Source organism: Penaeus japonicus, unplaced genomic scaffold, assembly GCF_977035675.1.
Source record: "Penaeus japonicus unplaced genomic scaffold, GWHDUDI00000001_assembly GWHDUDI00000030, whole genome shotgun sequence".
Lineage (NCBI taxonomy): Eukaryota > Metazoa > Arthropoda > Malacostraca > Decapoda > Penaeidae > Penaeus > Penaeus japonicus.
Window position 1 is genome coordinate 10,134,570 of NW_028234432.1, and position 27,500 is coordinate 10,162,069.

At 38.1% G+C, this 27,500-nt stretch overlaps 2 protein-coding genes across 5 annotated transcripts in view; one reads left to right on the top strand and one right to left on the bottom strand.

Moving 5' to 3' along the window:
* LOC122247499 (U4/U6.U5 tri-snRNP-associated protein 1) overlaps positions 1–13,134 on the top strand; it is a 13,776-nt gene extending 642 nt beyond the window's left edge. The window contains exons 2-11 of the mRNA XM_043006803.2: positions 4,134–4,264; positions 4,587–4,780; positions 6,740–6,874; positions 7,036–7,206; positions 7,427–7,560; positions 7,724–7,835; positions 7,963–8,841; positions 9,403–9,632; positions 9,769–9,930; positions 12,543–13,134. Coding sequence (XP_042862737.1) covers positions 4,134–4,264; positions 4,587–4,780; positions 6,740–6,874; positions 7,036–7,206; positions 7,427–7,560; positions 7,724–7,835; positions 7,963–8,841; positions 9,403–9,632; positions 9,769–9,930; positions 12,543–12,762 — 2,368 coding nt within the window. The 3' untranslated portion in view covers positions 12,763–13,134. The remainder of the gene's footprint in view (positions 1–4,133; positions 4,265–4,586; positions 4,781–6,739; positions 6,875–7,035; positions 7,207–7,426; positions 7,561–7,723; positions 7,836–7,962; positions 8,842–9,402; positions 9,633–9,768; positions 9,931–12,542) is intronic.
* A 646-nt stretch (positions 13,135–13,780) lies between these two features.
* The window catches only part of LOC122247498 (E3 ubiquitin-protein ligase TRIM37), a 117,197-nt gene continuing 103,477 nt past the window's right edge, over positions 13,781–27,500 (bottom strand). For 2 of the 4 annotated variants that reach the window (XM_043006799.2, XM_086555040.1), the window contains 15 exons: positions 25,747–26,009; positions 24,743–24,953; positions 24,410–24,618; positions 24,096–24,203; positions 23,703–23,826; positions 23,337–23,422; positions 22,894–23,073; positions 22,610–22,724; positions 22,039–22,284; positions 21,213–21,487; positions 20,759–20,883; positions 20,262–20,486; positions 19,843–19,946; positions 19,010–19,317; positions 13,781–15,969 (listed from right to left, as the gene is read on the bottom strand). In XM_043006799.2, the coding sequence (XP_042862733.1) occupies positions 15,804–15,969; positions 19,010–19,317; positions 19,843–19,946; positions 20,262–20,486; positions 20,759–20,883; positions 21,213–21,487; positions 22,039–22,284; positions 22,610–22,724; positions 22,894–23,073; positions 23,337–23,422; positions 23,703–23,826; positions 24,096–24,203; positions 24,410–24,618; positions 24,743–24,953; positions 25,747–26,009 (2,745 nt within the window). In that variant the 3' untranslated portion in view covers positions 13,781–15,803. The remainder of the gene's footprint in view (positions 15,970–19,009; positions 19,318–19,842; positions 19,947–20,261; positions 20,487–20,758; positions 20,884–21,212; positions 21,488–22,038; positions 22,285–22,609; positions 22,725–22,893; positions 23,074–23,336; positions 23,423–23,702; positions 23,827–24,095; positions 24,204–24,409; positions 24,619–24,742; positions 24,954–25,746; positions 26,010–27,500) is intronic. The other 2 variants (XM_086555042.1, XM_086555041.1) reach the window with 1 other exon arrangement.

Genomic DNA, 27,500 nt, shown 5'->3' on the forward strand with positions numbered 1-27,500 from the left:
TTTTGTTGTTTTGCACAGTTATGATATTCATTTCTTATGGAAACCTTTCGTTTCTGAGTTCCCCCCCCCTCTCCCCACGCGCCCGTGTTGACACGGTATTGAACAATTTCTCGCAGGAGATTTAAACAAGGGTAAATTTTCTGAATATTGCTGCTTTAGTAAATACCACAAAAGTGGTATCGATGGATTCCTCTCGACCTTTACTGTTAATATATATTGAAGACAATGAGCGCTTCCACCCCTGGACCCCACAATCTGGGTCCCTTTTTTTAAGGCACTTTGTGCTACCTCATCATACTTCGGGGCTTATTTCGTTTGCCAAATTTTAACCCAATTGCCTACCTAACTTAGCCTGGTTTTAAATTAAGCCCTAGCCAAGAGGGGCTTCGCCCTCCCTGGACCCCCCCAAATTTAGGGCACTTCGTGCAACATACCTTGTGCTTATTTCATTTGCCAAATTTTAACCCAATTGCCTACCTAACTTAGCCTGGTTTTAAATTAAGCCCTAGCCAAGAGGGGCTTCGCCCTCCCTGGACCCCCCCCAAATTTAGGGCACTTCGTGCAACATACCTTGTGCAAAATACAAAAAAAACACCATCCTCGGCCTGAATTCAGACATGGATTTGTTTGCATATTTATGGCTAGCAACAAGTTGTGGACTGGAAACCCCCTATGAATTACCTGCATGTGCTGTTATGTTCTCTTGATAGATGGCGCAGTATTCCCCATTGTTTACATTATAATTATAGAGTACCCTCTATTGAGTGGTCGTGTCATTAGGTTTCCTATCATGAGGAATATATGAGACGAAGTCTCAGTTGCTGTCATCATGGTGCAGTGTGAGGGTTATTTGTGGTGAGTCAAGGCATTTTCATCTACAGAACTAATTATGTATCATAAGTATCATGAAGAGCCCTGAATAGGGTAGGTCCACAGGGGGGCATAGCCCCTCTTGGCAGAGGCTGACTTCAAAACTAGGCAAAGTGAGGTAGTTAATTGGGTTAATAACCAGGCAGAGCCATAGCCGCATTGTCATTAACAGGTTAAGTGTAAATTTCATTGGTCTAGAGACAGAGTGAATACAGAGAAATATTTTTCTTCAAACAAGTGCAAATCAGGTAAAACAAACATATTAGTTACTTGTTATTCAACTAAGTATGAAGAAGCTACTCTAAGTTTTTTAAGATAACTTCAACTTTTTTATTTTCTATTTTTGCAGAAAATGTCAGAAAGGAAAAGTGTTATATATTTCATCAGCTTTCACTTCCATACAATCTTTTCCGTGAAAGCTTCAGTGTCATTAACCCTATGACGACGGTGCGTCACACCCGTGTGACACAGCCAAACTCCCGATGCCGGGACGTCAAGCCAGTATGACGATTTTAATGCAATATTGCAATCGCCCGGCATTGGTGTCTTCGCGTAGCGAGTGCCCCGTCGGGAAAGGGTTAATTAGTATGGACTACTTATGATATCTGTTCTCTGGATTTTTAGTCAGTGGAAGCCAATTACAGCAGTGATATTTGCCTCAATTGTTGGAGAGATGAAATATACCAGGGAAGTCTAATCTGTCAACATTAACCTGTTGTCGATGGGGGATAGATTTGCTTACCCAGGTTCCAGGATAGGTTTTATTTCTGAGGGAGGCAGCTTCAGCAACATACCTTGATTTTTTCCATTCCCTTTTAGTTACTCATTGTACAACTAGAGACATTTTTGTGTTTTGTTTTTTTGTTTGTTTTACTGTTTTTAGAGACATATCTGTCATATCACAGGCTCTATCAATTCTGCAGTTGACTAAAATTGTAGTTCAGGGTCCATATCAACTCATTTTTTTCTTTATACTCAGTGTGATAGAAGTATTGCAGTGTCAGGGGAGGGCAAAGAACAACTTTATTTTTTCATATTTGTGTGATGTCACAAATGAACACAAAACTTACAACCATCCAAAATGAAGATAACATGAAGAGGTAGGGAAGAGGAAGGAAACTTGTGCTTTTGACAATGAATGCCACAATAAAAGGCATCCCTACTGGTACTGGGGCACATTTTAGGCATTGGGCATGGTGTGAGTCACCTTCCTCCTCTCCTTCTGCCTGCACATCTTTCATCTGTGGTACTTTAGAGCAATAGGTCGGCAACTTGCTATGTGTCATCGCTCTATAGAGATAGTGCTTCCTAGAGACCATAGATGGGTGCCATTCAAGGCTTTCTCTCCTGCTGGTGCTAGAAGAAAGTGGTGCCATCTAGGTTTTGGATGCTAGGTTTTCGTAATATTATGGTAATTATAATAATTATGTCTGCAATTGCCATCATCACTCACTCCTTACTCATAGCACAATATACGTCAAGATGCCCCTAGTCAGGCCAAAGCTCCTGTGTCATGACACCTGTCTGCAATTGGTTAAATTCATTTTTACCTTGTTCTTCTGTATGGCTTTTCTGTGATGGCTCTCAAAATTATTCTATAAAGAACTATTCCAATGCCCTTCTTGCTAGATGTACATGGGGGAGATTTCCTGGCATTTTTTGGGCCATGAAATTACCATTTATATGCTTCAATTTTGAGGATTTTAGGGTAGTTTTCTAAATCCTATTAGTAGGGTAATTTATTTGTTAGTAATAGTATTTTCATATCTTAGATTTGGTTAACCCTTCTTTTTAGGGTAATTTTTTCAGCCTTTATGAGGTATGCAAATTTATGAAAGGAGAACAAAGTATTATATTGATGTGGTAACACATCAATTGACATTAATGGTGTTAGAAAATTCCCCATTAAAACACCAGTATCTGTTACTATTATGAATTACTACTATTATGAATTATGAACGTAGGGAACAAGTGGAAATATTTTGAAACAAAGTAAGAAGTTCTTAACATTTGAAGGATTAAAGACTGGGTAATGATTATCACAGCCCTTGCTTATTTCATTTGCAAGCCAAAATAAACTAGAAACAATGTTCATATAATTGAGAGACACTCTTAAAATAAATTCTTTATGATCACATATTTGGCTCTTTAACTCACTATTTTTTGTCAGTTAGGAATTTGTCAATATCTATTCTTTATGATCAGCATTGCATTGTATTTGTGAATCCAATAAAGGGCACTTCAAAAAATACTTATACTTTAACCCATTCACGCCGGGGCGGAATTTCGCCTACTCCCGATAACGCCGGGAAGATTTCAAGCGCGCAACCGTTCGTGCCGGGGTGTTTTCCCGCTGCGCGCGGTCGCTCTGACGCTCGCAGAGCGTTTTTCACCCACCCTATCCTTATGGTTTGCGTGATTGCGTCTAAAGTGTAATCATGTGTAGAAAGTAGTGCTATGTTCAGAGGATGTATATCAGTCGAAAAAGATGTTACAGCACTGTTTTTTTAGTGTTATTCTATTGAACTTTTTCCATATTCTTTACTCCTATGTTGTAATACCAATGGGAAGTGGAAGCATTCTTCTAGTGAGGTAACAAACATAGTTTTTTTTTCAATTTATTTTTTCTTCCTAAACGAAAAGAAAGAGAATATGAACAACCATACATGTGCATACAAGTGAATGCAAGTAACAGCAATGTTTTTTCAAGTGTCATTTTCTTTTAGTGGGGCAACAAAAAGATGTTATATAATTTTTTTTTTTTTTTTTTTTTTATTCCTCGGCCAATTACAATTGATTTTACGATAGTCTTTCGACTCAGATCATCATATTCAACAAATCAGAAACAGAAATCACCATGCCGTAATCAAGATTACGTATGTACCTGAGACGTCATTCATATTACGTTATATCCCATTTTCTACTATTTAGAAGGATAAACTAAAGTAGCTAAGACAAATCAAGTATGAAAATCGAATTGTACTAAGAATAATCTATCATTCTAATGCGGACGTTTCAGCACGTCGCTACTGGCCTCCCGGCGCGCGGGCCGAAAATGTAGCACGTGCCAGGACGTCACCCGGGTCCGGGGCTTTTTTTGACCACGTGTCAGCACGTCAACCGGCGCGAATGGGTTAAGCAAGCTATTGAATATAGACTCCAAGTAACCTTCAATTTCAAAATAATGTTTTGAGTTTTGCAATTTCAATTATCCTCTTATCCTCATAAGAGACATGTATTAGATTTCATTAAATTTATTGCAGACATCATCACAAACACAAGAAGCAGCGCAGTAAGAGACGGGAAGACCGTTCACGGTCACGGACTCCAAGTTTGAGTGATGACAGTCTCTCGGATGTTGAGCAGCTGTTGAACATCAAGGATGACACTGCAGGTGAGCCACTAGGGAAATGTGGGATTGTTTTTTTTATTTGCTGTACATGTTATATATTGTGCAAAGCATTATTTGGTGTGCTTATATATATGTGTGTGTGTGTCTGTCTGTCTGTCTATCTGTCTGTCTGTCTGTCTGTCTGTCTGTCTGTCTGTCTGTCTGTGTCTGTCTGTGTCTATGTGTATGTGTGTATGTCTTTTGTCATTGTCTGTATATGTGTTTGTGTGTATACCCATGTATGTTTGTGTGTGGATTTATGTTTTTGTTCATATGTTAAGGTAAATAACTTCTCTTGATATAGTTTCTCTTATTCTATCTGCAGCATTCCACTCTCAGAGGGGTTCACCTCCTCCAAAGCCCTCCAAGTCAGTCCCAGCTGCGCCACCACCACAGCCACCAAGCGGAGGAGGAGGGGGAGGGGGAAGTGGAGGGGGAGGGGCAGGGGGTGGAGACATTTCCCTCTCCATTGAGGAAACAAACAAGATCCGGGCCAAGTTAGGCCTGAAGCCATTGAAGGTATTTTACTCTGCTTAATAGTGCAAAGAAGATTATGGTATTTTTTAGGCATATTGTAAAGGCACTTTGTAGTCCAGTATAAAAATCAACAGGGCTTTTGGAAAGTTGGGTGATGAAGGAAGGAAAGGGTTTAGGTTTTGTAAGATAACATATATTTTGATGTATAACTTGTACTATTTTCCAGTAAAATAAGCCTCAAAATCTTCTGCATCCAGACATAGAAGGGGAATATTCTTACTACTGAATACTGCATCTTATATAGCAAGGGCTAGAGATAAGACACAATCAGACTTTAAGTTTCCTTGGGATTAAAGAAAATAAGTTATTATGGGAAGTAAAGATGGAAAGATGTTCACTTAGGTGAAGACCCTTTTTATTCCAAATTTAACATTATACCAATATGCCCTTATCCCCCAAGTTGTGTCATAATGGGGATTCCATGAGTGCCTCCTAGGACGCATTTACAATTGATCTTCTTTTCAGTGACACAGATCATAGGCAGACATACTCATAGTAAGATATGTGGGAGGCCCAGCCAAACACTTGATATAAAGTGATATGGTGGAACCCAAAATAACAGTAAGAGTTAACTCTTCCTGGACCTCCAGAGCCCACAGCAAAAGATGTGTTGTGTGTGACCATCAGAATGTCAACCCCTAAGAGCCGCAAAGGCTTCAGCACGTATTTAGGGTATGGTTTGTTAAGTTTCACCAAGGCTAATTTTGGTCTTTGGCATTCCAAGAGCTTGAATTTACACACTAGAAAATGTACATTTCATTGTCATACACCAAATGCAGATTAAAATAGATCATTACAGTTGCAGAGGGGCTGATTTAGTTGGTTTGGCTGCAGGAAAGTTGACAAACAATACTAGAAATATTAAAAGACACTCCATAAATCCCATTCATAACAAAAAAATGCAGTTTTTGACAGGCTTTCCATAATTGTGAGAGATAGGACTGATGCACCTGCCTGGTTTCTCCCACATTCAGGATGGATAGGACTTTAGGGGTTAAAGAATATAATAAAAATACAAGCAATAACAAGTGTGTGTGGCTCAATGGCATCAATTGTAAACAAACTTAGTTTATTTGATTATGAAGTATGCAAAGGAACTAGAAGAAATTAGGTTGGTGGCTTTTCTCTGGCCTCCCCTTATTCTTCACTTTTTTTCTAGCTCACCACCCATCTTTATTTCTTGAATATATTTGTTTATTAGAAGAATATCTGGGTAAGGTAGCAAGATGTGGGTGGTTGTGGAAAGCAAGTCTTCACAGCTGAAAATATACTAAGTTAGAGAGAATTTTTCCAGCAGAGCTCAGTAGTGAGCTTGAAGTTATCTCAAGTAAACTGTTTCTGCTTGCAAGAGGAGTATCATACACCAGATCAGATCTATTTTAGTTTTAGAAAAACAAAACAAAAATAAGGGGTGATTAAGTAATCAAATTTACTTTACATGCAGTATCTTTTTGTGGACTTTTTGTAATTCAAGTTGAATTTCATGTAATGATATATGATGGATTAGGCACAATGGGTAGAGAGGAAATTATTTTACTTTGGATTTAGCTAACTTTACATGTACATTTTGAATAAATTATTTAGGACACCACATATGTACAAGGAGTGCTGTGCTGAATGTGTGGATGGATAGAGAGAAGTTCAATTGAGTTGCAACATGATCTCCATTACCTGTGGAAGTCAAAATGACTTGAATGTGAGTGACATCACAGACTATTGTTTTAGTGGAAAATTCTCTTATATTACCCAGCAGCATGTGACATACTATTGCACCAAGATTTCCACTTGACTTGCTCAATAAGCATACAGGCATCGTTGTTAGACAAGAGTAGAGGCATCTTGAAAGTTTTAGATAACCTATAAGGCTATTGTTCCCCAAATTTATCATATTTCGTGCAAAGAATGAAAGTAAACGGATTATCACATCTGTTTTTCCATCAGGTTGAGAATGCTGTTGCTAAGACAGAAGGAGATGAAGAGGAGGGCAAGGGTGAAGACATGGAACAGAGGTCAGGCACGAGCACACTGGATGAGTTTGTACACAAGCCAGCAGAGAACCTTGCTCAGAAGTTACAGGTAAAATAAGAGAAATGGTAGTCTCTGATTTGTTTTTGAGATACTACTTTCCCTCCCCCCCCCCTTTTTTCCTTTGAATTCATATTAAAGTTCTATTTTGTCCAACTCTGGTCAGTATGGATTTTTAAAAAGTGTTTCTCTTGATTCTCTTTATATTTCAGGTAGAGAAATTGAGAGAGAAGATAGCCCTGCAGAGGGAAAAGCGTCGCATCAAAGAAAAGCTGAAGAAAGTGAAGACCCTCGGAGAGTCTGACAGCGACGAGGAATCTGCCAGTGCTTGGGTTAAGAAGTCGAGAATCATACAAAAGGAGAAAGCTGCTGCTGAGAAGAGGGTATTTTTATTTATTTATTTTTATTTTTTATTTATTTATTATTATTATTATTATTTTTTAATTTCTCACAACCAAAAGACAAACATACAAGATTAAATTCTAAATCAACAAAGTTATGATATTAGGTTCATCCCAACATGGGTAAATTCTTATAATAATCATGATACTCTCATCATTGTTCTCCTTTGATTACAAGCTTTAATTTTTTAATTCATAACAGAGTAAGATGTTGGAAGAATTGGATGCTCAGTTTGGCATTGGAGACTTGGTTGAGAAGGAGATGACAGAGCAGAAGACCAAGAAATACAACCGCAATGACCTGTCGGGCATGCTTATTGAACACGAGATGAAAAGGTTGGCTTTGAAATCGTTTTGAAGTGTAATGTTTAAGTAGATGTGTGGTGTTAAAAAAGATCCTTTTATTCATTACTTATCCTGAACTTTTGCATTTTCTCTGAACTTCTTAAAAGTATTATTATTTATGGTAACAGTATTTGATGAAGATCTTTCATTGCAGGTTTGAGGAAGGTCGAACAACTATTTTAACCCTCAAGGATAGCAATATCTTGGACAACAAGGAAGACACCCTTGTAAATGTTAATTTGGTTGATGCTGAAACTGTAGAAAAGGTAAATTTCCTTTTGCACTATCATCATTTTGCAGTTTACTTATCTTGCAAGTGTACTCAGAAGACTGTCACACATACTCTTGTTGTAATATGTACTGTCATTACTGATTATATGATTTTATTTATAGAATCTCAAGCGAAGATTGAAGAAGACTGACGACAAAGAATACGAGGCTCCTGAAGTCGACGAATTTGGAAACATTGTCCAGAATTCTCTCCTCACCAAATACGATGAGGAAATCGAAGGCGAGAAAAAAACGAGCTTTAGGTTAGGCACAGGTGGAGAGTCTGTTGCTCTTGAGGCCGAAGAGGGCCCTGTTGGCATTCATCCGAGCATGAGGAAGATGGCCAAGTTGAAGCAGCTGCAGTCCTTAGAGGTGCCCCAGACTCAGCTGGCCTCTGAATACTTCACGGAGAAGGAGATGGTGAGTTTCCGCAAGGTTAAGAAGACCAAGAAGAAGAAGAAGAAGAAGTTGACTGCAGATGACCTGGAGCCTTTGGAGGAAGACTCACTGGTGCACCTTGGATCCAGGACTGCCAGACATGCCAGGATTGAGGCCATGCAGGCAGATATGCAGGAAGATGAGGACGGAGTACCCCTTGAGGATGCCAAACCTGTGGGAAGGAAAACGGTGACGCTCCAGGATCTGCTCGAAGAAGAAGAGCAGCCAGCCTTGAAAGAGGAGGCAATGGAAGTGGAGGATGGACAGGAGAGCGAGCAAGATGATATTGAACTCCAAGAGGCTTTGGCTCGGTCTCGCAGGGCTAAGCTTGCTCAAGCAGCTCAGCCAAGCAGTGAAAGAATCACCGAGCAGTTGAAAAAGGAAAAGGTTGTAGAACAGGAGGAACCTGAGGAGGATGAAATGGATGTAGATGCTGCAAATCTCGTCATGACTCTCAACACCACAGACGAATTTTGCCGCACACTGGGAGACATACCCACTTATGGTCTGTCAGGAAATCGTGCAGAAGAAGACCAGAGTATGTTGCAACTTCAGCAACCAAAGGTGAGTATTAAGTGTATATATAAGGATACCATTTGTATGTACTTAATCAATTATGGCACTCCCTGCTGAAGTAAGGCAACTGAATGGCAGGTGGAGTTAAGTGATCATTACATATATTTTGATTCTAATATATATATTAATGTTTTGATTTCTGGTATGTGTAATGTGAATCAAAACCCAAATGGAAATGAGAATTACTACAGGACAAGAAACAAGAAAACTTTTTTTTTTCATGAATGTTCTTACCTTGTATTGACCCCAGAGCTGAATTTGGAGACAGTAACAAGAGCAATAACAACAAAAAATAAAAAGAAAGATGTAGACCAGTCAGTGGCCCACTTTCCCTGGATATTGACTAAATCATGCGCTGTTGAGCAGGAAATGCCATAATTGTTTCTTGAACTTTAAGCATTGCCATGGACTTTCATCCAGCTTGAAAAAAAAAAGAAAAATAAGCAGATTAGATTCATACTTTAGTAAATAGTTTCACACTGTGAAATCATAGCAGCATATGATATAAACAAAAGATACTTAGGGATCATGGACTTGTCTTGCCTCCAGGAAAAGGAAACCCAGGAACCACGAGGAGCCTGGGAAGAGGTAGGAATTGACGACACTCGAGTGGAAATCACAGACAACATGACCGCCCCCATCTTAGAGGAGGAGCCCGATGCCAGCAAGGGCGTAGCCAATGCCCTGAAGCTGGCTCTCAAGAAAGGTTACTTGGAGAAGACCAACATTTCCAAGTCTGCTAATGCCGCTCTACAACATCTCAGAGCGGTTCACTACAGGTAAAAGTTTTGTTGAATGGTTAATTCACACTTGATACATACATATATACACACATGTATATATGATTTTTTGGTTTTCTTTGGATATAAATATTTATTGATAATGTGATATAAATGAATGGAATATTTATCACAGCATTGAAGATAAAGCGGTGGATGACGATCGAAGAGGCAACCGAGGTGAACGGTACATTGGGCCGGTCACTGATTTCAAGGAAAAGGACAAGTACAAGCCAGATGTCAAGTTGGAGTACGTGGATGACGAGGGACGTAAACTCAATGCCAAAGAAGCTTTCAGGTGAGAGATCATTGTTGCTGTAGTAATAATGGTAGTAATACTGTAGTAGTAGTGGTAAAAAGTAATAGTAAAAGTAGTAGTAGTTGTGATAGTAGGTGATAGTGGTAGTAGAGCCTTGCAAGGGAAGCTGAAAGAGAGACTGAAACGAGCCAAAGATCAAAAGCAAGAAGCCAAGGCCTAGAGGCTAATAAACAACAGCTACATGGAAATTGTTAAGTGGTCATCAAAGAACATTTTAGAATTTTCCAAATGAGAAGCTACTAAGGGCATAATACAAAAGGCAACCTGTATTTTGCATAATCGTATCAAGGACACATCAATAGCACCTTCAGCCCTTTATGATCAGCCGTTTATCTCACATCTCCTCTCTCAGAGAAGCCATCCCAAATCAACAATGAGTGAGAACATCAAAGCTCTTTAGAGGTGATAAGGAAAGTGAGAAAAGATGAAATAGATAACCTCTGCAATGAAGCTCAGACCATACAGTCAAAGCTGACCTAGAAAAGGCATGGGAAAGAGACAAATCCAGTGGCTGGCAAACTGAGTATCAGTAACAGGAGTGATGTCAGACAACGCATTCCTCAAGGGAAGCCTTTTAAAAATGGAATATATTAACTGTTCTTTGCACTATCCTATCCAATATTGAAGGAAAACTATTCTGGGACACAGTATGGAAAAAATAGTAATGACACAAAGCCATTAAGGATTCAATGCTAATGCATGGAAAGCAGTACTCAGCAAGAACAGGCAACTGATGTATGTGATTCTATTACCAAGCTTGCAAGGAAAATAGCTTCTACACTGGTAGAATATAGACAGATTCCACTTTTGCCATATGTACTGATAATATATACATTGTCATGTTAGATGAAGAGACAACATAGGGGTCATGAGCCAGTGGTCAGTGAGTTAGTGTCACATTAAAAAAAAAAGATAGTAATAAGTAATATGAAATAAAGGAACAAGGAAAATGTATGTATTAGCACATAATTTAGGTAACTAAAAACCTAATAACGAAGGGGATAAAAACTACCAATTTGTGTGCAAAACTGTCCAATAGGGGCAGAGGGTAATAGATGATGAATAAAATGACAAGATGAAAAAAAATAGAAGAACGCTGCCCTAAAATCCCCAGAATACAAAGATGAGTGTGTTAAACACTAAACGACTGGGCAGAAGAGTTAATTACCCAATCAGACTATTAATGCAGCCTATCTTGTCTTCACCCACAGACTCAAATATTAGAAGACTTTAATGATGAGAACAAGTCCAGACATCACAGTGTTTCAATCCTGTGGCATGTCACTAGGGCCTGACATTAGCAGTAGCGTATAAGAAAAATGAATATGATAAAATGAGGGAATATGTAGAAAAAATATATTGATCAGCTTATCTTGACATTATTAAATGTATCATTTGGGAGAATGGACCCAAAGGTCAAATCTTTCTACACAAGACTAGTTATAGTCTCATTAGAGGAAGAACAACCAAGCTGTATTGTTGCTTGGATAAGGATGTTCTCACTTTCCAGTCTGTGTTACAGCGCCTGAGAGAAACACAATCATTAAGCCTTAAAACTACCTCTTTCTATTCAGTGGAATATGAATGGAAGATGCACTCAGTAAATGAAATCAGCAAAGCTATCACTGCCAGCAGACCACCCATCTTAGACATTTATATATGTTTTGGATTAACCCAATGATGCCAGGTAATGTGTCTAAGATGGGTGGTCTGCTGGCAGTGATAGCTTTGCAGGGAGTGTTTGCTCCGTCTGGGATTATTTTTGAGAGCAGCCACACAAGACACCCTGCAAGCAATAACATCATTCTAAAGCTCATGCTTGGAACACTGGTGGGCTGAATGTGTGATACATGATTTGAGGGTTTCCCCTTACTGTGAGGTATATTGTTTCCATTTCATCAGCTCTAGGATGGTTGTAATACTTATATGGATGTATATACTCCATATTTTCTGATAACATGGATTAGACCGTACAGGAAGTAACATGTAACATAGGTTTAATTTTAAAAATTTATCCTATAAAAATATGGAGAACATAAAAACAAGACTGGGATTTTGTCTTGTACAATAAGGCAGAGAGAAAGGGTGATAGATATATACATTGAACATGGTTAGCAAATGACATCAAAAACACTCCAGCATTCAAATCTAATGGCTTGTATACATGGGATGATGGGCTCAGCTGTGCCATAGAACACCTACATGGCACCTGTATAATGCAGCCCAATTTTCTCTTTCGCATTTGATATATATTTAGTATGAAATTTGAAATATATTTCATCAATCTTGAATGTATCACTTGATCAGTCTATTCCAAAGCAGCAAAAATGTTTAATCTTGATTTCATTAACCCACACAGGACGGGTGGTACAGCATGTGTACCGCGCATTCAAAAGCCCAGTTGCCGGGCGGCACAGTATTGTGCCAGCCATTCAATTGATTTAGGCCTAATAATTCGAACGCCCCGGCATTTGGACATTCAAGGCTAGAATTCCCCCGTCGGGAATGGGTTAAGGTTGTATGACCTTGCCAGTATTTGTGTAAAACTCAAAACAAAAATCTTCTCTAACTTCACCCTTTGTCATCCCCAGGTATCTGTCTCACAAATTTCATGGGAAAGGATCAGGAAAGAATAAAACAGAGAAGCGAATGAAGAAGTGGAATGAGGAGCTACTGATGAAGCATATGAGTTCTTCAGACACGCCCCTGCAGACACTGGAGCGCCAGAGAGAAAAGCAGAAACAGCTGGGAGCGGCGTATCTTGTGTTATCAGGGAGCAAGACGCAGGAAAGTATGGATGTTAAGAAGTGATAGAAATTGGGCTATAGAATGCATATTTCTTTTCTTTTTTCCAATTCCCTCCCCCCTTCTATTTGTCCCCTAATGCTTTTTTTCTTTTCTTTCTTTTCCTTTTTCTTTAGTTAATGGCATAATATTCTTTTCTAGATAAGAAATGTACTTCTTGCTAGGACAGATATATTGTTTATGGAAAAACTTTTTCGGCAAAGAGTTTTTCATCTCGTATATGAAATAGTATATGATGAATTATGAAGTCTGTGAATATTTTGGGTAGGAAAAATAATTGCATAAAAGTAATGTAATTTTAACAAGACATTTGTGACTATTATGTATTTTGGACATGGCAAAAATCAATAATGATAAATAAAGAAGACACATTGGAAAGAAGTACTTATTAGCCAAATATTAGGTTGAGCCTACTGCATTTTTTTCTTTTCCAGATATATATATTTTTTTTGTTTCCATGTGTAACAAAATTTTATTAATATAGAGAAAAAAAAGCAACGTTCTTAATATCCTATGCAAAAATGTGTTGATGTCATGGCATCAGTGGATATTCCTCCATTGGCATGTATGTCATGATTTAAATGGCCTTGGCAACAGTTGGCAAAATGTTCATGCTATACAAGAAGTGGTGAACATACTCTCTTGAAGTGTATATATATTATTAGCAAATAATGATCACAATAATGATAATTATAAATATGCCATGGTACCTTGGGTTCTCTGGCCAGTATACACTGGAGGGGGTCAGTACCGAGGGTAGATCCATTCCCAAATAACGACACCAGAGTGCCACCTCCAGGGCAGCTCATCATATCAGTTGAAGAGATATAGATAGCTATAGGTGGTGCAAGGCTATGACCATGGTATGATAGAGAAGGTCCAGACTATGTACTCTACCTGTGGAGTGACTCTTTATTGGTATACCTGCTTTGAGCACGTACCATGGTTTTATAGGATGAAACTGTTTTTTCTTATCATTTGATATGAACAGGATCTTTGTATGTTTACACTAAAACAAAACACATTATGTTGTAAATTTCTTTATTCTAAGATGTCTGTAAAATAAATAAGAAATCCTTCTGGTACAAAAGACATCAAATCAATATAGCAATATCTAAGAGAGAGACAGAGAAAGAGAGAAAGTAAGGCATTTGTACATCCACATGGAAAAATAATGCAATATCTATGAAAAAAAAAATATATAAATGACATATGAAATGGAAATAATCATACAGATTTAATGCATTCTATTTGAGAATAGATCCGATTAATATTATATTTTGCAATCCATCACATGAAAAGATTCAAAATAACAGGTTATACAGAGCCTCTATCCCTCCATTTCCTGAATAGAGACTAACTGAAAGATTCTGACCTCCGATAAGAAGTTAAATATAAACAAAGCTATAATGCCTTTACACCTTTAGCCTTAATTTGGTGACTCACTAGAAATTAAATTGAGAAATTCACCCAAGTAAACACTATAGTTGCCTTAATATTCCTCATCAGTATTTAAGCTGACTTTTTTATAACCATAATTTCAGTTTCATGGTCAGTAATGAAATGCACCTTCAGAGTTTATCATAAACTGCAGGCATGATTTTTCTTTCCAATCATCAGTAAAGGCAGCAACCAACCCAGGGCAGAATTTGAGGGGTTGCTTTAATTTTCTTAATATATTAATATATTACATATTTTACAGAGTAACACTTTTTTTTTAACCAAGTCCAGCTCAGAGCACCAACATTCACAAATAAATATCTTCCCAGACCCATTTCAAGTTACTTCATTTGGAGAGGTTCAATTTTGTTTGGGGAAAAATGCATTTAACTGGATACAAATAATTCTACCTCTAATTCCACACAAATGCATTTTAATAAATTGCAATGTGCTAGACTAAACTCCACAATGGTTGTTGTTTTTTCACTTTAAAATGCAACGTTTAAACTAAAACATATCAATACTTTACTTTCTCCACTTTCTTGCACAACACCATGTATTCTCACTTCAACATGTAAACAGTCACTTCTCACATTCTGACTAAAAATATACACTTGAACAGTATTAACAACAATTAGCCATGAACATATATTTCTCAAACACAAGCTGGCCTTCTAATTCTCAGGTAAAATATCTACTACATACAAAATAGTTACGAGACACTGATGTCCTACACATCTGTGCTACCTTGGTAATTCAACTCTCCACTTATTTTTCTCAAAGATTACAAGTGTAAACCTGCTTAAAAACGAGGAAGAAAACCACCATTCTCTTCATGAGCAAAGCCAGATGCACTGGGTTCTTCTTGAGTATGTATTCAGGTGTTCCATCCAGGAGAAAAGAGAACAGGACTGCTTAACAACAATTCATTACTGCTGAGTTCACACTCACTTTATTTACCTTTTTCTGAAGTAAGCATTTTGTTTAATTAAGGTTAATAGAAGTCACTGGGAAATCTTACTAATTCCACATTAGTTCACAGCATAAACCTTTGATATAAAAGATCCATCATCTAAAAGGTCCTAATATTTTGAAAAAAATTGATCCCTATTAATTATAACTGTAAACTAAACCTTAGCTGTGACTGTGCTTCACAAACATCATAAAGTTGTAATTATGAATTACTACTGGATGCTTGCTGACAACTATCTAGCTTTCAGCAATTTTCATCATTTGTAAAACAAGACATTTAGCTTTTGTTCTTTACATTTTGCAGGACTTTGCCTATGCTTCTAGCTTGCAGCTCAGCATTGCAAGTTAGGGCATCTGGCACATCAACATTTTTCTGAGAATTAGGTTCTTCAATATATCGATGGAAAAAGATACAACAATAACAACCAAATATTAAATATTCTGTATACCTTCAGTTTATTCATTCAAAAACCACTTAATAAGGTGTGCATAAATTACAACAAATTCATATTGAAATTCTCTCTCTCTCTTCTTTTCTGCTTTCAATTTTCCCATAAAACTACCTTTGGTCCGACCATTCCCAGCCATTCCCCTCCCCCAAGCCACAGACAGTGACTCTCTTTTAGGTCTTCTTCTCATTTGTCATCCTTGGTGGGTCTCCTGTCTTCTTTATCCCTATTCTTGTCCTGAGCTTTATCTTGGGTATGCTTCTCTGCGGGTATTTTGAAGCCAAGGGTAAACGGGAGACTGGCAGCTGCTGCCCAGCCCGCTTTTTCACTTCCTTTGGTTTCCGCCATTTTGCTGCAAGGGAAAATTCTCTGGTTTAAAATCGTTGCCTCTACTTCCTGTCACTCTTTATTTTGAAACGGAAGGCTACCATCTGAATTGTATCATTAGTTTCATGTAGATTTGTAGGTAACTATTTTTTTATTATTACAGACAATAATTATACATATAAAGAAAGATCTGAATCTTATAACATGATATAAAAATCATCGTGAACATACTGTAAAAATTGAAGGGCAATACAAAGCACAAAATTATAAAGTAACATTTAAAAAATATCAATAGTCATAGTGCAATCTAAAACAAACCAATAATAAATATTAACTTAAAAGATACAACAATAGGCAGAGAATATTAAGCTATCCACCAAATGCAGCCTTATTTTCTTAGATGCTGACTTTCATCACATTATAATCAACTTATTCCTTGCTGATTTAAGGCATGAGTAACACAAGGCAAAATATTTGTGAGACAGAGCAAAGGATGATAAATTAGGAAAAATAAAGCTGTGCAATAAGAATGATGCTCAAAACATACTTAAGGTTACCTTTAAACAAGTGTTAAATAATATCCAATTATTCACTATCTGTATTTATGTATGTATGTATGTGTTTATATACATATACATATATACAAATAAGTACACAGACACATACTTCAAATTACACATCCACATCCACTTATGCATATGCAGATACATAAATAAAACAATGAAGGGAAGTGCAGAAAAACACATTAGGCTGAAGGCTATTTTGCTTTATTGTTTCTTCAGTTTGGTTTGGTGCTGAAGAAGTAGCAGAGTGAAGAGGCTCTCAGCATAACTATATGATTTCTTACTTTTCTCCTCATTGTTTTATTACAATCCATACACTCACTCACTCAACTCTATCTCTCCCTCACATGTACTTATGACTTACTTGCTCATTCACTCTTCAAAACAGACATTCATGACTAACTGGTACTCTTTAAGAAAATGGCAAAGGCAGCAGGTGGACCCAGAAGTTTCTTATTCAAATATGTTAATTCAATGATCTGTATTATCCATCACCAGCAAAGAACAATAGCTGATTCAGTAACTAAGCCACTCAAAAGCGTGGAAAAGTGGACTGAAACATCCAGGTCCAAAATGCTGGCTAGAAGTGCCAGAAAGAATGCATCCTAAGCAGGAAAGAGACTTGTGAGAAGTTTGCTTTTTTCATAAATGGCTGTAACTTACCACCAAAGCCAGTGATGGCATATGGAGACCCCCTTTTTTGCTACTTATAGGTCATAATGTGTCAGCCAATAAAAAAAATGAATAAATAAAAAATAATTATAATAATAATTTTAAAAATGCAAGGAGAAAGGACCTGAACCTTCCTTCCCTTCTTTTACAATTCCTTGTAAACACTTATTTCTTGAATTCCAAAAAAATATTACTCTCATGCTAAAAGGACTTTAAATAAATACAAATTCTTTTAATTGTCTATGCAGAACAAACAGTCCTTAATAATCACAATTTAGTCATTTGACCATTCAAGAATTATTCCTATGGCACTTTAATTAAAATAATTAGAATAATTAAAAGTGCTTTGCATAAGTTCAGATTGTCCACAGAACCAAACACATACCAGGTCATTCTCATCAGCCCTGATACAATGTGAAGGATCACTTGCTCTATGAACTTTTTCTAAGTGAGCAGAAAAATGAATAGAAATGTTAATAAGTCACCCAAAGGTACCTTAACATTACTGCATAATTAAATTCTATTAAAATATAAACCATATGAGATCTTCTCAGAAACAGTCCAAGAGAGATACTGACAAGAAATGTTCATCTCTGACTATGAAGAAAATATATATTTTTTAATCACTTCCCACAAGTAACTATTCCTTGTGAAACAATTCCAGGCTAAGCCAATGTGAAGGGTAAGTACAACAACTACAATTCCTCCAATCAAAATCAGCCATTACACACCTGAGTCATCTATCTATGAGATGCATGGAACAAAAAAAATGTTAAGAAATTTAAAACAACGATTTTACATTATCATAATACCAATAAATATTTTGTTACATGAACTATGCAATTAAAAGTTAATCTTAGAGAGTCACCTTAAATAAGAAAATGTATATTAGTATAAGTATTCAAGCAATAAAATCAGTATCTTGTAAACAATAAACAGCAATATAAGAGTAACTCAAACAAAAGACATCCAAAGCCAGAGTCAAACTCCAAGTAATTAATACCCGTCTCTTACCATTAACACAAACTGTGCCCACTACTCAAAGTCCCTGAATATTCTGGATCAACCACTGCAAGCTCAAGACCACTGGATGCATGTTATGTACCTGAGGTTTTGGGTGTGTGACGGGAAGGTGATGTGCGAGTTGGTGTCGATGTGGTGAGTACGTAAGAGCAGAAACACAGCTATGACAGCAAAAGGAATTAAAGTTCTAAGACTGAATTCTGGGATACTACATGCAAGCCATGAGTAGACACCAACAAATGGCTGGTGTTTCTCCTTGAAGATGTGACCATATACTTAGGCACTGCAAGTGTGCTGGAGTGTAGTTTCTTATTGTCCAAAACAAGGGCCTGTGCAGTGAATCACAATTTTACACAGAGGATATCATAGCTATTATCTATGTGACCTAGAACTTCAAAAAGCACCATGTTTATTTCAAGATGACTTGCATCAGGATCACCTCTTGGTAAATCATGTTGATGCACGACAAAGGTACTGATATGTCTCGATAAAATGAATGCAAGAATGTATATAAATATAAATACATGTTGAACAGGCTATATCTGGCCAAATCAAGGTCGAGCAGACTATGAAAAGTCAATGGCATCTTACTCCTGAATGAATCCTATAATCCATGAACCCTAATGAATGATATGATGCCACAATCTCTGAATGAAGAGCAATCATAGGATGTGCTGTATGTGCATTTAGCAAGTGTCCCTCCCTAATCAGGCACCGGATCATAAATCTCTTGCTTCTAGCCTCTGGCATGTAGAATCATGTGGTGATTGTGTTCAGCTGAATGTGTTGAGGTGGTGGTGATCTTACTTCATGCGTGCGATGAGCCTTGCAGTGTTGAGGGCGGGGATGCAAGGTACCTCTGTTCCGCCGTCGCTGACATTGCCGCTGGTGTTGTCACTGCTCACTCCGTTGTCACCAGGCGCGGCTGGTGCTGCTCCACCTGATACTGCAACCGACGCAGCTGAGGACGCAGTCACGGGTGCTGCTGCGGCCACACCTGACGCTCCTAGAGATTCTGGTTCCTCAACGACTGACAGAGGACCCTCTTCTAGTGTCATGTCTGACAGTGACACAGGATCCAGTGATAAGTCACACATCGATGACTCACTTAAGTCCTGTGATCAAGAAAATGGTCATCAAATTCTTCAATTTGTAAAAGTCAATCTAAAAATCTAAAGCATAATCATGCCATCAAAAGAGACTTAAAGGATCCCAACTTCATCCTAATTCCTAAAGTATAAGTTATTAGAATTTCAGTGTTCTACAGACAAATAGCTAACTATCACTATTATGGAAAAAAAAGAACTAGTGAATGACAGCACTGTGTCTATAATATCCAAATTGCCACCTCAAAGGAGGCCCTCATCATCTTTTAACCAATTAATGCCGAGTGACAAGATATCACGTCAAGTGGTGGCAGGACCAGCCGCCAGGGACGAGACATTTTGTCATGGTTTTCCTTCTGGCCAGTGCGCAGGGTGATCAGGTGCATATTGCTTGGCTGCGGCCAGAGCAGGCGAATAGCTTGAGGCATTAGGCTTATGCATTTGAAACATCCCGGCATTTCAACCATTTGGAGCTAAAACGCCCCTGTCGGTAATGGGTTAAAACAGATGTACACAAGTAGCACTGAAGCACACCTTATCTGCAACATTGGATGCTGACTGAGCTTCCTTCTTTGCCTCCTCTGCTAACTGGTGCGTGTACAAAGAAGGCCGTGGAGCTAAGGGCGGTCTGTATCCACCTGCAGAAGAGTTGTCTTGTATCAGCAAAGTTATGAAGGATGCTTGATTGTAATCTAAATGAGAGTTATATCTCTTCAAAATCATCTGTTAATCTCAACAGTTTAATGGATCTGAAGATATAACAAAAACTGAAAACTCTATTTTACACTTACTGAACAGTAAACTTACTTTTTAACAGATCATTTCTTACTTGAATTAAATTACCTAATAGTTGTACAAAATATAGCTCAACTTATCCAATTTCACATCACCATCTCAGTCCAGACCAACTGCCAAAAAATATCAAAGTCAAAACAAACACATGAAAGACTCACTCTTGGTAGGTGGACTTGTGTTATTGAGGTGCTGCGGGTGCTGCATGACAGGACGGTCGTGGTCTGGGAGTCCGCCCGTGTGCGCCTGCAGGGAGGAGATTCCGGAATGCGCTGGAAGATTTGACTGGAGAAGGGTTGCCATGTCGAGCTGCAATGTGTCTAGGACGCTTGAGGCGATGGGGAGGAGGGGCTTCCGAACCATGCGATTTGACTTGTGCCTTGAGCCTGAGTGCAGAGGGAGTGATTATAATCTAAGTTCCTGACTGTATAATATACACTTTAGTAGAGAAAGAAAGCTCATGAGTTTGTACCTAGATTGAGAGATTGTGAGGATATGGGTGTTCTGAAATTAAATAAAAGTGATTTTTTTTTCTCATGGTCTAAACTGATTAATAAAAAAAATCAAATAAATGCTAAAAACAAAATGAAGGTAAAATAATAAAATGAAAACCAACAATGGGAAAACAAAAGCAAGAGATTGATTAGATCACACTAACCGATGCCACCAAGACAGGGCTTATTCCAGGGCCGGCGATGGTCAGGGCCCCCTCGACCTTGCATCTCGAGCAGATGAAGGAGCATCATCTCATCACCTTGGGGAGAACTCAAGTCGGGCTGTATGCTAAAAGAATAAGGATGGTAAATATATTTAAACACGTTTTCTTTTTCTTTTTTCTAATACGTGTTTATGCCCTTTACCTTTCTACAATTCTATTTCTTATTTCTGCCAAAAGAGAAAGAAAGAAAAAGAAAAAAGAAAAAAAGCACTAACATTATCTTGTGTATCATGTTGGGTATTTGTACTTACTTTCTATATTTCAAAATTTATCATTCAAATCAGTTCATGTAAAAAGAAAAGTAACAGTCCGTTATAAAGAAAGAAAGATATAAAGAAAGAGAAAACGAATCTCAAAGAAATCTGCAAATCACAAGCCCGGACTCCTGTCTTACCTGCCAACTGCCCCTAACTGCTCTGTCAAGGAATCTAAATCTGACAGGAAGTTAGTGTTGTGTGACCGGCCATGGTTCAGGATGGGCCGGTCGTGGAGAGCCGAGGCTTCGTGAAGACTGGCGAGGAGAGAGGACGCTGCGGAGTGTTCCACGTCATTATCTCCACTCATCGTCTCATCGTCCACGTCGTTTTCATCGTTGCTGGCGTACTCGGCGGTTGCGATGCTGTGGTCTGGTCCCTCTTCTTGGTCGTTCAGTTCTCCCTCACTCAGGTCCTGCAGGGGTAGTATCTTAGTGTTATTTATTGTTTTTCTGTTGTTACTCTAAATCAAGATCCGTTAGTTACTGCAGTGTTGCTGTTGCTCTCTGCTGATGAAAGTATAAGATCTAGCGATACAAGTATTCATTTTTTTCTATCAATAACCTAATGGAGAAACTAATACAGTACAAACTAATAAATGGAAGAGAAAACTATCATATTCTAATATGTGTAGCAGTAATACAAACAATAGTTATAGTAATGACAAAAGTGATAATCGTAATAGAAATAGTAATAGCAATAGTAGTAACAGTAATAATAATAATAATAATAATAATAATAATAATAATAATAATAATAACAATAATAATAATAATAACAATGACAATAATAGTAGTAGTAGAAGTAATAATAATAATAATAATAATAATAATAATAATAATAATAATAATAATAATAACAACAACAATAATAACAATAATAATAACAATAATAATAATAATAATAATAATAATAACAATAATAATAACAAGAATAATGACAAGAATAATAGCAAGTATCACTTGCCTCAGTATCGGAAGAGCTTGTGGATTGTCTCTCGGCCTCTAGCTCCACTGGCTCAACACTCTTGTTGATGTGGTGTGTGCGCTGAGGCTTGGTCTGTGGCAGAGGGTGGGGGTGATGTGGATGGATGTTGATGTTGTTGGGCTTCGGGGATGATGTTTGGGGTCGCTCCACGTGGGGGAGGCCGTCAGGGTTGCCCACGCTTTTGCTACTCGCAACTGAATTTCTGGACAGTTCAATTGCTATTCTCTGTGGGGGGAGAAAGTCCTGAAATTGTAGTATCGAACTTGGTGTTTTCATGAACTATGAATTTATTTGTGAGATGAAAAACTTCTAAATTTGGAATTATATATAAACCATTAATTAAAAAGTCTAACACCATAATTAAACTTTATAAACTACATAACTATCTTTAGAAATTAGACTAGACCTGCATTTTTACAATCAACTTGAACAAAGAAGCTCATGTAAAGAAGAGATAGAAGAAAAAACAATCACTATTCTAACCAAATTACTGAGAATGGAAGGCTGAAGGAACATTTTTTGGTTAAACACACTATCACTCTTTCCATACCTCCTTTAAATTATTAATCTGTTGAATATATTGAGCTTGGAGAGTTTGGAGCTGATGAATGTACCACTGTTGGTCCCGGCATTTCTGGAAGAAGGTAGGAGGACGAACCTGGAACCTAAAAGTGAAGACACACTTTGAGAAACAAATAAAACACATGTGTTTATGCAAGAAAATATAATACATGTTCATTATACAAAGAATGACAATTACAAAAATAAAAATAAAAATCAACTATGAAATTAAACAACGAATGGGTCACTTAAAACTTAAAAAGTGGCACTAACCGTAAAATAAGCGTATCCGTCTCTGTGTTTAGGTAACCTTCGCTAGCTAGAAGGTCAAGCCTAAAGAACCTATTATAACCCCAGCATTCACCCACTTCGAAGTCTGAGGCAAATTCTCGAACAATATTTTTACTAGCATCTCTAGATCCCTGGTGAATCATTTCTACTCTATATTCATATCTGAAAGAGGAGTGGATAAGATCAAGTTAACACCATTAAAACCAGGAAATGAACAGCAATCTTCATTCATAAGAATCCATGACTTGTTATCAGTAATTTCAAAGTCAACATTTTCTCAAAGACATACCACAGTAACACAACAGTGTCATTATCAAATTCTTCCTTGATAACTTATAAAAGCATAACCAACAAACTCTCTCTTTGATAAGAACATATAAGAGAACCATTCAAATGATCTCTCTCTTAACAGATAACACACTCACTTGGAAGTTTCAGGGAGCCCTGCACTAAGTTCTAGGAAGACAGAGAGGTAATTTCCTCTAACAACCCCATTACCATCGGGATAAACCTAAAAGAAATAATAAGTCAGCCAATAAAGTATAATAAGAAATTATGTAAAAAGTACACAGAAACTGACAAAAGGCAGGATATGCAATTTTTTAACAGAATTGGAAAAACTGACTTTATCTTAAAGTTATAGGCACATATTTTCATATACCAATAATCAAATATTCATTGTTGTATCAAATCCTCCTTTCTACTTCCCATACCAAGTATAAGAAGACTACATACTTGGTATGTTATTATATGATTTTCATTATAATATAAAATGATGATAATTATGATACCTTTAGCCTCCATGAGAGTCCATTAACATGAAGGGGAGGTGAGTATACAGGATCAGCTTTGTGTTGCAGCTGTGAAAAATTGTTCATGACAAAGGTACTGCTGTCATACTGGGGTACAATTTCACTGTTGGAGAAAAAAATGGCATTTAACAAATTACGTGTCATTAATTTTCTATCAAGAAATAATATGATCAATAAAATGGCAGCATAAGAATCATTGATCACTTCATCTAACATATTAAATATACATTTAATAAATCCTATATTCATAAAATAGTGTATTATCACTACTATTGTGCATTTTCATGATTTTCTTTTTTCTAATATATTTAAACACAGTCAATCACAATCAATGGATCAAAGCTCTATTCTAAAGCCTTCCACTTTTCTCACCTCTGGAAATCAGCAGGTACAGGGGCAGTGACAAAGGAAGCCATTGGTTTCTTGTTGACTGGCATAATCATGGAGTGGAGATCTGGTGAGCGCTGTATCAACTCTGACCTGAGGAAAGGGTGAAAGGTGTGCTCACATTAGGAAAAAAGGGACACTGACCAATATGCAGTCAGATCCAAATACAGTGTACATTACTGAGAGAGGCTATGAGAATATATTTTAATCAATAATTATCTTTACAACTTTTATTTATCACACATAGACTACAAATAGATAAACAATATGCTTAATAACTTAATAACTGAGATTCATACTTTGAACAAGTGTGCAGCTGGTGCTCAATCTCCTGCAACAACGATTCCAACTGCTCTGTCTCCTGTGTGAGCGAGTTCTTCTGTCCCATAAGTGTGAGCAACTTCGACTTGAGCTGCGAGTCAAGCCGAGCGATCATGAGTTCAACAGCGTTGCGGATCTCCCGAACACGCTCATCCTTTGCCGCTCGCACTGACTCCACATTCCTCTCCTGTGGTGGAAACGATCATAATGAGATTCAACTGCCTGTTTGAGATAATCTTCTCATTCTGATTCTAATGATCAATAATAATATACAAGGCAAAAGCAAGAGCAAAACACATCCTTCCACGCACCACTTCCTGGACAAGAGACACAAGCTCATGTAACCTCCTCCGCAGCTGGGCGACCTCCTCCCTGATCTGTGTAATGTGCTGTTCGTAGACCTCCTCCAAAGGCTTGAAGGTGTGGCCGGAATGGGTCCCACCCCAGAGGGCGCACTGGTGGCAGATGCATTTGCCGCAGGTCCAGCAGTATACACTCAACTTTTCCTGGTGGCTGTCGCACCTACAAAAGAGAGGAAGGATTAATGGCTAAAATAAGAATCAATGACATAAGTATCAATCTTTTCTTTTCTAATTTCCTTTCTTATGTGACTATGTACAGCTTTGCTTGGAAATAAAATAATTTAAGATCAGTACATGGAACAATAATTCAAATAATAATTACATAATATTCTCTATCAACAATTGTTCCTGAACAAATTATGAGCATTATCAAGGTGTTGTTCCCCTTGGTTAAAGCAAAGGTTCTGTCATTGTCCTCGTTCACGATGCAAGAGGCCAACTAAGTCACAACCATTGGAAAGAAAGAAAGAGAGTGAGTGAGTGAGTGAGTGAGTGAGTGAGTGAGTGAGTGAGTGAGAGAGTGAGAGAGTGAGTGAGTGAGTGAGTGAGAGAGAGAGAGAGAGAGAGAGAGAGAGAGAGAGAGAGAGAGAGAGAGAGAGAGAGAGAGAGAGAGAGAGAGAGAGAGAGAGAGAGAGAGAAAGAGAAAAAGAGAAAAAGAGAAAAAGAGAAAAAGAGGAAAAGAGGAAAAGAGGAAAAGAGAAAAAGAGAGAAAGAGAGAAAGAGAGAAAGAGAGAAAGAAGGAAAGAGAGGGAAAGAAGGAAAGAGAGGGAAAGAAGGAAAGAGAGAAAGAGGAAGAGAGGGAAGGAAGGAAGGAAGGAAGGAAGAGGAGAGGAAGGAAGGAAGGAAGGAAGGAAGGAAGGAAGGAAAGAGAGAGAGAGAGAGAGAATGCCAGAGTGACACACAAACAGCGAGAGAGACAAAGCCCAGCGTGCCCCCGGCGCCCTCCCCCTTACCTGTCCTTCTCTGTGTCGGGCGGCGGCGGGCGCACCCCCGCCTGTTGCAGCGTGTCGAGTTGCTGCGTGACCTCCTCGACCCATCGGCAGTTGACCAGCTCGTGCAGGTGGAGGTTGGCGCGGCAGTGCGGGCACTGAGGCCGCTGCTCCGTCAGCCATCGCCGGATACACAGGTAGCAACATAGTTTGGAGCAGTGTGGACACAGGTGCGCGTCCTGCAGCTTTTCCATGCAAATGAAACATCGGAACACCTCCGCCAAACTCTGCAACAGGAAAAAGAGGGTTCAATCATTTAGGCAATGCACTTGTAGATATGAACATGAACATAAAAGCACATAAATATATATACATACATATACATACATATATATATATATATATATATATATATATATATATATATATATATATATATATATACACATATATATACATATATATATATATATATATATATATATATATATATATATATATATATATATATATATAAATTGTGTTACAATCTACACTGCATACTACTGTTATTAAAACCCACCAAAAAAGGAAACGTTACACGACCTGGAAGAACAGTACTCCAGGTCTCTCATAGACCCCAAGCACTAACCAGTGACCAGTGACCACCCAATGCTACTGTTGGCTAATTTCGACCGCTAAACGTTAATCACCGGCAGAACCAGAGTCATTAAGGAGCGGACGATGACTTCATATGCTACCAAACACAAGCGCGAACCCTAATGTAAGTTTGGATAATTATCGTTGCCACAGTTGTTCTTATGGAAACGTCATCAGTGCAGTCCCTAGACTCAAGACACGGAACACTAAGGCCACAGAAAGAAAACAAAGACGTATAGACAAAGTAGGAAAACATAAAAGACCTATTTTAATCCAGCAACAATAACAAGACAACTTTACTCCAGCAACAATAATAAGGCAAAACAAGAATTCTGTGTAGTCTTAAAGCTGTATATTTGTTACACTTTTTTCGAATAAAAATTGTCACGATGTATGATTATTTTTTTTTATTGTCTTCTTTTACTTTTCTATCTTCTAATTCGTCTGATAACTCTACCCCTCATTATCGTGCCTGTGAGTATTTGCCCTCCCAGACGCGACGTGAGCGCAGCCTCCTGCCACGCGCCACCGACCGACCCCTCCCTCCCTCCCTCCCTCCCTCTCTCCCTCCCTCCCCTCTGAACAGCGCCGTCAGCCTCGCCACATCTCCCTCGACGGGCAATTAAGACCTTAATAGTCTTCGGGTAATAAAACGGCAGCTTGTCGCTTGGAGGCGTCGTCCCTTCGTCGTGCATGGCCCTCCTCTCGTCCGGATAAGCTGCGCACCGACGCATGCCGGATAAATTGGGTCTCGCTCCATACGGTACCTGAGTTATTAAGTGTGTCATAAAGGCACGGGGAGGTAAGTCGTCCGGCCACGTAATTACCATCCTCCCTTGCTCCCGCCTCCCTCAATCTAAAGGGACTAATTACATTTCTATTACACTATTTTGTAAACTACCGTAATCAACACTCTCCGATTCAGGCCATCGTTCAGATATTTCAACCTCACATACCGTAGCTCTGAGAATTTCCTGAGATAAATGAAGACACTTACCCTTGTCTCTTCTACACACACAATAATTTCATTTGTCAATTCATTTCTACTTATTTTCATCGATTCCCTCCTGTAACTAAGCCGCAACTGACGACAAAAAATACTTCACTCTTTCTCACGTATGGATAACTTTGTCTTTTTT